The sequence below is a fragment of the Cyprinodon tularosa genome, unplaced genomic scaffold, assembly GCF_016077235.1.
Source record: "Cyprinodon tularosa strain WSP-4 unplaced genomic scaffold, ASM1607723v1 ctg187, whole genome shotgun sequence".
NCBI classification, from domain to species: domain Eukaryota; kingdom Metazoa; phylum Chordata; class Actinopteri; order Cyprinodontiformes; family Cyprinodontidae; genus Cyprinodon; species Cyprinodon tularosa.
The window spans coordinates 1,845,331-1,857,691 of record NW_024038657.1 but is presented as its reverse complement, the minus strand read 5'-3'; the positions used below and the strand labels follow the sequence as shown (position 1 = coordinate 1,857,691).

At 36.5% G+C, this 12,361-nt stretch overlaps 1 protein-coding gene across 2 annotated transcripts in view; it reads left to right on the top strand.

Moving 5' to 3' along the window:
* LOC119782052 (metabotropic glutamate receptor 4-like) overlaps window positions 1-12,013 on the top strand; it is a 218,321-nt gene extending 206,308 nt beyond the window's left edge. Inside the window, exons 10-12 of one of the 2 annotated variants that reach the window (XM_038282806.1) lie at window positions 1,277-1,523; window positions 4,669-4,714; window positions 10,265-12,013. In XM_038282806.1, the coding sequence (XP_038138734.1) occupies window positions 1,277-1,523; window positions 4,669-4,706 (285 nt within the window). In that variant the 3' untranslated portion in view covers window positions 4,707-4,714; window positions 10,265-12,013. The remainder of the gene's footprint in view (window positions 1-1,276; window positions 1,524-4,668; window positions 4,715-10,264) is intronic. The other variant, XM_038282805.1, reaches the window with a different exon arrangement.
* Window positions 12,014-12,361: the final 348 nt, after the last annotated feature.

The following is a 12,361-nucleotide window of genomic DNA, read 5'->3' as shown; positions in this document are numbered from 1 at the left end:
TGCTAGTAGAATGGTTTTGGAAGTTTAAATGCAGTCTTGAATCATTCATGGCTGAGGTGCAGACATGCAGCTGCATCAATACGCTGGATCAGGGACACAAAAGAGGCAATTAGTTGGCAGATAAGTCTTTCAGTTGAATTTATGCCTAGGTTTATTTTCAACCTGGAGAGACTCAAATGCAGAAAAAGCATCAATAATAAAGTGTTATTCTCTCATAGACAAACAAAAGTCTTTGGCACTCAGACGCCATTACAGGATGCCGGAACTGAATGTAGTAGAACTATGTTAGCAGGTAGATTTAGGTTAAGGTGACTAAAAAAGGTCCGCTCTGATTCCAGACGTTTCTACCAAATCAGCTCATATCGCTGCATTGCAATAGTTTTAATAATATTCTGAAGTCTCTGCCTCCAGTGAAAACTCAGTCTCTTACCTTCTCCCACTCTGCCCCCCGATTTACCCCTACACTAGATCTATTAAAGCTAAATGTTGCCAAATTGAGTTACTCCAAAGAAAAAAGATACTTGGCCGATAAGCTTGAGCAGGGTGCAGTCTTACAGTTAAATTTACACCTAGACTTCATTTCTTCAGTGTTTGATTGAATTAGCCTAATAAGTGTACAGGTACTTAAGTTTTCATAAGTATTACCATCAGGGTTTTGTGATTGCCTATCCAAAAACATCTACTTATTTTGGTGGAATGATGTTGATTATTTTGTATTTGCATCATCCATTTCTGTTTTTTTCTGTTGTTGTTGAGATGCTGCTTAAGCATCATATTTTATCATAATTTCTCTAATGCTTTCTATTTTGTGCAGTGCACAATCCTTCACGGAGCACAAAATCTACACATAATAATGCATCCACCTCATTATTTTACAGTTTGGATGACATTCTCTGACTTACAGGCTTTCTCCTTTTTCATCCAAGAGTTATTCAAGTCATTTTGGTCAAACACTTCAGTTTTACTTTAATAAAAGGACAGGACATGTCTTTTGTTTTTCCTATTGGCATTAGAAAACTGAAGTCTTGCTTAATATTTGTGTGTATGTTAAAATGTGCTTTTAAAGAACATCTGGAAAAAACATTGTCTGAAAATTCTTCCTCATTGTCATAACATAAAAAAATTACATCTAATGCAATATCGAACCAATAGAGAAAGAAGTAATGTTATTTAGGTTTTATGCAAGTATGTATATGTTTCTTTATCTTGACTTTTCAGGATATGAATATATTCTCAAATGGAATATTTTTTCTCCCTTTTCATATTCACATTACAGATGTATATCCAGACAACAACACTGACTATCTCTGTCAGCCTCAGTGCATCAGTTTCCCTTGGAATGCTCTATATGCCCAAGGTCTATGTGGTTCTCTTTCATCCAGAGCAGAATGTGCCCAAGCGCAAGCGCAGCCTGAAGGCTGTGGTCACTGCAGCCACAATGTCCAACAAGTTCAACCCCAAGGGAAGCCTGAGGCCAAATGGAGAAGCCAAATCTGAACTCTGTGAAAGTCTGGAAACACAAGGTTCGTAACACACTATCTTTGGTGTCGTAAAGACATAAAACAGGTCAAATACATCTGTATAAAGCGGATTTCAAGCAGAGGCATGTTCCGTGCATAAGTATAGCTGAATGTGAAGTACCTTGGACAGTATTCAAACCCCTTCGCCCTTCTTTCTTACAAAGTAGTACACAATTGTGAAGTGGACTTTAAACCAAATATAATTTTTAAGATTTTTACAAGTGAAAATCTAAAAAGTGAGGGATGCATTTGTATTTAGCCCCTCTACTCCAGTAGCTCTAAATAAAGTCCAGCACAATGAATTCCCTTTAAAAAGTCATCTAAGTAGTAACAGGCTGCGTTTAATTTACTTACAGTAATATTCAGCATAAACAGCATGTGGACAACGCCACACTACACAAGGAAGCAGAAAACACAGCCGCTTACAATTTTCAAAGGCTCTTCATGCCATTCAAGAGCCACAGCCATTTCTATCCAGGAGTTTCTCCACAAAAGAACTGACATGTTGAATAAAAGATATAGCATGCACACACAGTACTAACTCTTTCCCACGAAATACTTATTTGGAGCCTAATTGGTATTACAAGTACTTTACTCTGTTCCTTCCCATATCTTCTCAATATGCCCCACATTAAAACAAAAAAATCATTCAGCAGGTGCTTATCACTTTATTACAATGCCTTGTGGACATCTCACCAGTGTTGTTTTTTTACAGCTATCTTAGATTTAGTCTTAGTCATAATCTTTAGGACAAAAACTGTTATAAGTCTTAGTCATATTTTAGCCATTACAATATGTGATAGTTTTAGTCGGTTTATAGTCAACTAAAATTTAAAAAGATTTTAGTCTAGTTTTAGTCAGTTTAATGTTGCAAAAAATGTTAACCTTTACAATTTAGAACAACAATCAGATTCTTTACCGGACTGACAGCTCTAGCATAAATACTACAATTGCTGGAGAAACAATGCTGCCGTGCAGTTCATCATTGCGCATTGGGCAGAAAACTTTGATTTATAGAATTCAAATAAACTGTTCTATGAATTAATGCCCTACTTTATAAAAAAAGTGTCTCTCAAGAGCTGTGAAAATAGCAGATCTAGTTCAACACAGCATCTTGGTTAATATAGTAGATAGAAAAGCCAACAAAATGTACAATAAAGGAATGGTTTTAGACATACAAGGTTAACTTCCAGATCTACTATGAATTATGCATTAAACACAGATCAATCAATCTTCATTTCCCCCCAAAAAGGAAAGAACAAAAACATTCTTCATTCTACTTTGGCAACTTTGGCTTTGTTTCTGAGAATTTCCCCTTTATTACCACTGTTCAAGGGTCAAAGTGGATTTAAATTCTAAGGGTTTTGGATATAAACAAAATAACACCCAGAGAACCTACATAATTGCCTTGTAATGCCATGGCAATCCAGACCTAAATTGAATGAATATGCTACCTAAAATGTTGACATACTGTATTTAAAGGAAACATGGAAAATGCTTTAATGACAACACCAGGAAACATTTACATCATATTTAATCAGCCACATATCGTTTATTAAGTAGGGAGAGCAGGAAGAGACATACTGCTCAGTGTGGAGCATAAAGCGAGTCTGAGCTAAGCTGTGCAAAAACGCATATTTGCACAAGCACAGCTGGAAGATCAGAGTTTTTCAGAGTTGAGTGCGCATTCCGGCTTATTTTCTCCCCTGCCACTGCTGCCATGGTCATTCTGTGGTCATGCAGAACGTGCACCGCTGCACGCCAGGTGGGCTGTATGTCCAAACAAGACGCAGTTGCAGCTGATACTGCTTAGCTTGTCTAACAGATTACATCACAATGATGCTTTTTCAACGTCTGACTGACCACCTGCTAATTCTTATTTAGTCTCACATCAATGACTAGTCATGTTTTCGTCATCAAAGATCCATGTTTAGCTCGTCAGTTTTTGTTATCGTGATGAAAAAAGGATCGTGTACGAAATAATTTCGTCATTGTTAACGAAAACAACACTGCATCTCACTTAAACTTTGTTGGAGCTGCAGTCTTGCACACATGGGACTTATTTAAGAAGGGCTAAGAGCTTTGTATTTCCTGGAAACAAAGGTTTTAGTGAGCACATTTTTTTCCCCATTTAATTTCTGGGGCACTGTACTAAAGTGTTAAAACATTCTCTTGATAAGTTTGAAAATCTACAAGATGATTCAGTAACAAAAGTTGTGTTTTGTACTAATTCAGAAAGGATTTGTTAAATTTAAAGTGTGAGATCATGCAGACAGTATTTACATCATTAATGGGGGTACAAAGATGCCTTGTTAATCAGAATCTTTCAATTCATAAGATATGAGTAGGCAGTCTTAAAGCTACAGTGTGTAACTTTTAGCGACATCTAGCGGTCAGACTGCAGCAACATGAACATCCCCCCCCCCCCCCCCCCCCCCCCCCCCCCCCTTCTCCCCCCCAACAGTACAGCGAGCGTTACGGGACAAAATGTCTTCCACGACGTCCGCATCATCTACCTTCTCAAGTGATGAGGTTTGTTTACATAGATAATTTTACAGATAGTATTTCACTTGTCTGTGTAGGGTATAGATTTCATGTAGACTTAAGATAATAAATATACCCGTTATTTTTTCTACATCGTTGTGACGTTTTGGCGATCTCGCAATCGCTAGTTTGTTGGCTCTGCGCTGCCGTAGCGCAAAGATGTCTGCCTCCATGGCTGCGAGACCCGCTCCTATGTAATTATAAATAACGAATTCTAAGGCAACGCAAATATAAAGGTTAAGAGGCTGAGCTCGTAGATGATGATAAATAACATAGTTATGTATAATATATTACATTTCTGACTGAATATCCCTGTAATTATTACCCACTGTAGCTTTAATGTAGGGACAGACTTAAATCCAAAAAGTACTCACATTTGGTTTGATGACTGAACGTTCTAGTTTTATGCTTTGACACGCTGTATTGCAAATAGTGACGTGTACTAGGATGACAAAGCCTGTATCCACACTTGCATGGACCGTTTTTGTGTGTCTAAGAACAGAGTTGTTTCATCTCTATTTAATTATAGAACCCATTTGCTGGTGAGGACATTTCCACTTTTGAACTGTGAATCTAACAATTGCTCTTTGTGCTTATATGTCAGACTGTGTTGAGGGAGGGGATCCTTGTGAGGGACTTTAGACTCTCAGGTAATGAGAATAGTTAATGACTTTGCCCTTTTTTTTTATTTGTGACCATATTTCTTCTCTTAATTTTCACTACCTGTAAAACACTCTTGCCTGCTGAAATGCACACTGTGTTGAATGAGTTTTGGCTATTATGCAGCTCCTGAATAACTCAAGGCAGTGATCACACTCTCAAATACAGCAGAAAAAATAGCTAATGAACATGTCAACATTTTTTCATTATATATCTTTCTAATGAGGTTATTGGCACGAAGCTCACACCAGATGTTGGTACCAGCCCAAGTAATTCGCACATACAGGATAATATACTCAAATAACTCAATGAGTTAATAAATTAAACTAGAAGAGGAAATTAATATTGTGTTTGTCTACTGATATCTATTAATCTTTTGCTAGACATGTAAGATGTCCCAAGTGTACAGGTGCTGGTCATAAAATTAGAATATCATGAAAAAGTAGATTGATTTCAGTAATTCCATTTAAAAAGTGAAACTTGTATATTATATTCATACATTACATACAAACTCATATATTTCAGATGTTTATTTTGTTTAATTTTGATGATTACAAATGACAACAAATTAAAATCTCAAATTCATCATATCAGAAAATTAGAATATTGTGAAAAGGTTCAAAATTGATGGCCCCTGGTGCCACACTCTAATCAGCTAATTAACTCAAACCACCTGCAAAAGCCTTTAAATGGTCTTTCAGTCTAGTTCTATAGGCTACACAATCATGGGGAAGACTGCTGACTTGACAGTTGTCCAAAAGACGACCATCGACACCTTGCACAAGGAGGGCAAGACACAAAAGGTCATCGCTAAAGAGGCTGGCTGTTCACAGAGCTCAGTGTCCAAGCACATTAATAGAGAGGCGAAGGGAAGGAAAAGATGTGGTCGAAAAAAGTATACAAGCAAGAGAGATAACCGCACCCTGGAGAGGATTGTGAAACAAAACCCATTCAAAAATGTGGGGGAGATTCACAAAGAGTGGACTGCAGCTGGAGTGAGTGCTTCAAGAACCACCACACACAGACGTATGAAAGACATGGGTTTCTGCTGTCGCATTCCTTGTGTCAAGCCACTCTTGAACCACAGACAGCGTCAGAAGCGTCTTGCCTGGGCTAAAGAGAAACAGGACTGGACTGCTGGTGAGTGGTCCAAAGTCATGTTCTCTGATGAAAGTAAATTTTGCATTTCCTTTGGAAATCAAGGTCCCAGAGTCTGGAGGAAAAGAAGAGAGGCACTTCATCCACGTTGCTTGAAGTCCAGTGTAAAGTTTCCACAGTCAGTGATGGTTTGGGGTGCCATGTCATCTGCTGGTGTTGGTCCATTGTGTTTTCTGAGGTCCAGGGTCAACGCAGCCACATACCAGGAAGTTTTAGAGCACTTCATGCTTCCTGCAGCTGACCAACTTTTTGGAGATGCAGATTTCATTTTCCAACAGGACTTGGCACCTGCACACAGTGCCAAAGCTACCAGTACCTGGTTGAAGGACCATGGTATCCCTGTTCTTAATTGGCCAGCAAACTCTCCTGACCTTAACCCCATAGAAAATCTATGGGGTATTGTGAAGAAGAAGATGCAATACACCAGACCCAACAATTCAGAAGAGCTAAAAGCCACTATTAGAGCAACCTGGGCTATCATAACACCTGAGCAGTGCCACAGACTGATCGACTCCATGCCACGCCGCATTGCTGCAGTAATACAGGCCAAAGGAGGCCCAACTAAATACTGAGTGCTGTACATGCTCATACTTTTCATGTTCATACTTTTCAGTTGGCCAACATTTCTATAAATCCTTTGTTTTTATTGGTCTTCAGTAATATTCTAATTTTCTGATATGATGAATTTGAGATTTTCATTTGTTGTCATTTGTAATCATCAAAATTAAACAAAATAAACATCTGAAATATATGAGTTTGTATGTAATGTATGAATATAATATACAAGTTTCACTTTTTAAATGGAATTACTGAAATCAATCTACTTTTTCATGATATTCTAATTTTATGACCAGCACCTGTAGAGAAATTACACACACTGCTCAGATGGGATTTTGACATATTCTCCGACACGATTAACTTCAAATAAAGAAAGTTCCAAGGGGCTTCTCTATGGAAGCTTATCTTCAGTTCCTTGATTTGGCCTGGCCGTTCTAGCACCCTTATTCTTGTTCTCTCAAAACAAAACCAATTAAGTTGTTGTGTGATTGGGATTATTTTCATGCTGAAAAATCCACCATCTTCTCATCTTCAGATTCAGTAATTTATTTCCATTATTTAATTTTGCAGTTAAAAGGTCTTCTATTAACATGTGCTAAAAAACAAATACACAGCATGAGTATCTTACCACACATTAGTATTGTTTCTTTGAAATTATATCTATAATTATCTATCCTGAGTCCTAGGCCTATAGGCCATAAGTTAGTAAAAAACTTTGGATATTAACTGCCACCAATAATAAGCAATATTACAATTTAAATACTGACAGATTGCAGTTGTTTTCTTGGCTCTCTGAATGTTGAGGCATCTTTCCCTCATGTAGTTCTTTACATCCAATTCAGAGACTAATTTATTTTAATTTCTCAGAATGTTACTTGGATTGTTACCAACAAAAAAATTGAATTTCAGCTCAATGGAAAAGAAAAACATTTATGCACTGGAAACTTATTTCCTCACTGTATGTGGCCAACACACATGAGCATGAAAGGACAATATATGTGTATGTTTCTCTACAATGGCCACTCAGCATGATAAACCCAGTTAATGTGATGACACCACTTTTCTGAGAGCAGGAGACAAGCGATAGCCATGTTTCCCATGTAATTTGTTTCTGTGCTGACAAAAAAATGAATCACAATAACAGTGAAAAAGAAGACGAATAGGTCTGCCAGCTGCATTTTTTTCTGAACCGTTTATTCTTAATCTTGGCCCCACAGCACATAAATATTTAAATAAGGTTCATTTATCAATGCTTCTCCAGGATGAGATGCTTTGGATGAAATGGCAAAAATACCGCCTCCTATTCCAATCCCACACATGGCTCTGACAAATATAGAGAAGGGTTTACTATAAAGGGTCCTTCAATTTTTGTCCCCACTCGAACTTTCAGCTATTCACTGATTTTGATTCCCCAGATTACCATAACTGAGCATGGTCTTTGTGGTTGGCTTATTAAAACAAACATGGAACATCCAATAACACTTGCACATAAACCATATGAAAGGCATCACACCTGAAGAGCTCCGGAATGTATGGTAGCTCTGAGCAGATTTCTAAGGGAAATAATCTAAATTATAGTTATATAAATAAGTATAGCTTTTATCTGTTAATAGTGGTTAGAGTCCAATATAACACTTCCTATGGCTTCAAAATAACTGTAAATTTTTAAACTACAAATTTAATGACTGCTGCATGCTTGCTTGGTGCATAAAGACCTCACAAATCTTTGCATGCAGTGAAGAACTGGTAATTGAATGGCTGCTGCATTTAATGTTACTGTACTGCTGTGATCTGCCATTTGACCCCTTCTTTCCTCCATTTATGGTAAAAATGCTATATTCACAAAATGCAAGGCGAAATTTGTTACCTTTGCAAATTGTAACATATGGAGTTATGCTTAAATTGGTTTTGACAAATCCAACATCTTTACTTCTTCTTTTTTTATATTTATAATTACTTTATATTTACTACAGTATGTAACCATGACCGATATGTTAAAGTGTAACCAACCCCTCTCTTCTAAGAGAGGACTTTGCCATTTCCTATCAGAAACAATCTCTAAGGCTGATGTAGATCAATTAAAATCTAAATCTGACAGTATTTGTGTTAAGCTTTGTATTTTCCTTTTTAGCATTTGCAGATTATGTTTGGATTTTTGGGGGTTAGTTTGGCAGCATGGTATAGGGATAGGGATGGGAATTCATAACATATTCCACATTACAGTTGTTATAGACAAGTTTCCCAGCCAGAGCTATGTGCAGCCATTTTTATTGGTGTCTGCCAAGTAAAACTTGGTGAAACTAGTACGGCCACATTCAGGGATGTGCCATGCAGGATAAGCAGCTTATTAAAGAAAGAGAAAAAAATTACCAGATCCACCTGCTTTTCACTTAGTTTACAAGTAACCCATGTGATAGATGAGCTTAAATAGCGTTGTTGGCTGACGTCTCTGAGCCATATAAGTATGTTACAGTTCAAGTAGACCTGCGGCCCACTGGCCCTTCTCTGTGTCTTTAAGTGTGTGTCTATGTGCACATGTATGAACAATAACAATGGCAAGAAACAGTGCTATGAATAAAAAGAGATGTTTTTTTGTTTGTTTTGTTTTTTTTTTCTTCAAAATCATGTTGGGGTGATAGGGTATATTTCCTCTGCCAATAGGGCAGCACGTGCATGGTTTCCTCAAGCTTGGTCTGGATATGCAGGTGCAGCTCATACTCTCCACTTCTACTTCCTCCATAACCGCCGCCCTAGCGTTATGTAGAAATTATGCAGACATTGTCTTGATTGAACATCTGCCTTCACATAGAACAAACTGTGTTTTGATAAGCGGTGCAATTTAAAAGGTATTGAGAAGCTTTTCATGTTGTTCTGGCATTTCTGTCCACCACAATGGACTTAACAAGGTACGAAAATATGTTGCTGTTTTTAACATTAGGCCATTTTATCTTATTGTTCCCTCAGTTTAATATTAAAGCAGGGTGAGAAATTGATAAACCACTTTCTTTTATGAGAAATAAATTAGAATGCACCTATTTTAGACCCATTGCTACCCATTGTTAATAAATGCTGACTTTATTAGACCTTGTTGGTGGAAGTAAACTGGAATCTTATGAATCCTGTCTTAAATTATTTATCTTTGATTGCATGTCTGACATATTGATCTGGCCTATTTTCCTAACAGGTTCATATTAACAGTTTCTTTTACATAGTTTTCTCACCTGTTGCTAGCAGCTAAGATTGCAGAAATCCTTTCTGATTGGCTAGATATATGCTGAGATACTTTAAAAGTATTTTCATTTCCTCAATTGATATACACACGTTTGTCACTGTTGGATTAACATGAACTTAGACAATTAAGTGAACAGATAGTGGTATAAATTAAGACTACTGATAATGACTCAAATACTGCTACTATTACGATTAGAAATAATATTAGTAAACATTTAGGAAAATATATTTGTCAGGTACAATTTGTGTCTATATGTAATGTCCTAAACTAAATTCTTTCTTTCATTTTTATCAGAGATTCGTTTGCACATTTGGTTGGGGGAAAAATCTCCAGCAGTATAACCAATTAAAAAATTTCTATTTGCTTATGTTAGACTTTTCTTTATGAAAATGCAGTTTTGCAATAACACCCATGTTATCAGAATTAGTTCCACCTGTGCTTGGTTAATGAAGGCATCTATAAATAGTGTCTGGTATCAATCTGTCTCCCCATGATGTGGATTTTTAAAGTGTACCCTCCCTCGCCTATTTGAGGATTATCCATTTCATTTAATTTTTAACCCTTTGCTTTTCTCAAACATTTTCATTTACAGTGTTGGCCTCGAAGCAGACATACATAAGCTACAGCAACCATGCCATCTAAGACAGACACAAACTGAATGAGGGAAGCAAAGGCCTGCCATGGGAGGTATCACCTTTTTTTAGGACGTCACTCAATTTTGGATCAAGAACGTTCAAGCTTCTGCAACTTGGAGAACTTAGAAGAATCCTGGAAATTATTTACTTGGATGCCATATTTTTCGAAGATTTAAGGCTTGAATGCTGAATTGATAGTTAACCAGTATATTACAGAATTAAGATGGGAGTTGTAAGAGATCTTGAATATGTAGGAAATGTCCTCCTACACTTTTTAAGACAAAAGGGAGATTTGAGTGTTGACATTTTTGAAACAGAGAGGAAAAGGTTTAGCATGTTGTTTTCTCCCGAAGTGTATAGCACACATTTCTTTATAAAGCTGAATCAGAGTTTTATTTCTGTTTTTCTTTTTTGTTTATTTGTTTTAATTTTTTCTTTCTTTTTTTTTTTTTTTTTACCAAACTCTGTTGAATCATGAATATTGAATCATAAAAAACATGGTATTTTTGGTTACAGAAATCTGTGCAGTTGAAAGTTGCAGTTCCCTTCATGCCTTACAACAAAAAACTCAGTAATTCTCCATGAACTAAACACATGTGAAAAGCATAATAATGAAGCAGCGGATGAGCCCAGTTTGGTTAACTTTTCATGACAACAATGACTTCACGATGATCATCTCGGGAATCCTTCTGTACAGTCCCAAAGCATGCCAATTGGAACATCCCGTGTGCCGTGCTGTGTTGTCAATGTCTTTGGAATGCAACATTTTCACATCTGTTATTCACAGTGAAGATGCCATTTTGATCTGTTACCTGTTAGGTAACCTTCTGCCGGACAAAAGAACAATCCCATACAAAGGGTTGCCAAACTGAAATGCAATTACATATTTTAATATCACCATCCATACATTTTGGCAGACTTCCACATTTTCATCATAAATCAGTTGGTCCTTATTTATCTTGCACAGACAGAAACTCTTGACAGAACCAGGTTTTTGAGGTGGAATCTATTTCTGTACCTGTTTTTTCCTCAGTTAAGGATTTCTTGACTGTTTTAAGAAATAGTCACAACCCTTATCTCCGTGGAACAGAAATAGTTTAATTTAGACATCAGACAGTTCTCTGTACCTACATGATGGGTAAATCAAAATGGTTGGTTTGTTATCATTATAAACCCTAATATCAGTGCTTTGCACATGTTTTGAAACATAAACCTAATGATGGGTTGTAGTTGTGAAAAATAATGAATAGACCAGCATTAAATAATTTTGGTTTTGTTTTGGAATATTTTGCTGTCATTCTTCTTTATAATGGCCATTAGGGCTAAACAATCAGTGACATCTCAGCAATATCTGGAGGCAAATGGGGTTTACATAAGTTGACAACTCAGTAGTAATGTCAGTTTAGAGATATTTAGATCTTTCATGCTCAAAAATAACAAAAAAAAAATCAAACAAGAAAAACACTTTTTCATATGCATAATCACTTTAGACTTTCAAAGGTTTCCATAGTCCTTGAACATCTCTACATTTTTTTTGCGTTTTCACACTGAATTTACAAATCAATGTATTATTAAAAAATATTGTTTATATGTAGTTAAGAGATCCTTTTAAAGCAACAAAAGATGGTGCAAATGAAAAAAAAAAACAGAATAAACTATAAATCAAGCATATGTGAATATAATTGTATTAGTTTAAGTCTTTTCCAGCTTTTATGTTTTCCCTGTCTTGCACTTTTCTCTACTACTCTTTTATTTTCTGCTAGATAATGGTATTTTTATGTTTTACAGCAGATAAAAAATTATAGCCTTGGACTATTTGGACCAGACCAACTTCTTTTTTGAGTTTGCTGTGTCTTCCATTTGTTCAAACTGCAAACATGAATTATGGCAACCTTTCAACAGTGTCTTTCTACTTGCCACTCTTAAGCACAGGCCAGATTTAAGAAAGTATAATAGTGGCCTTGTCAACATAAATTCTATACCTTAGCTGTGGATCTACACAGCTCATCCGCAGTTACCATGGGCCTCCAAGGAGCTTCTTTAAATAATACTCT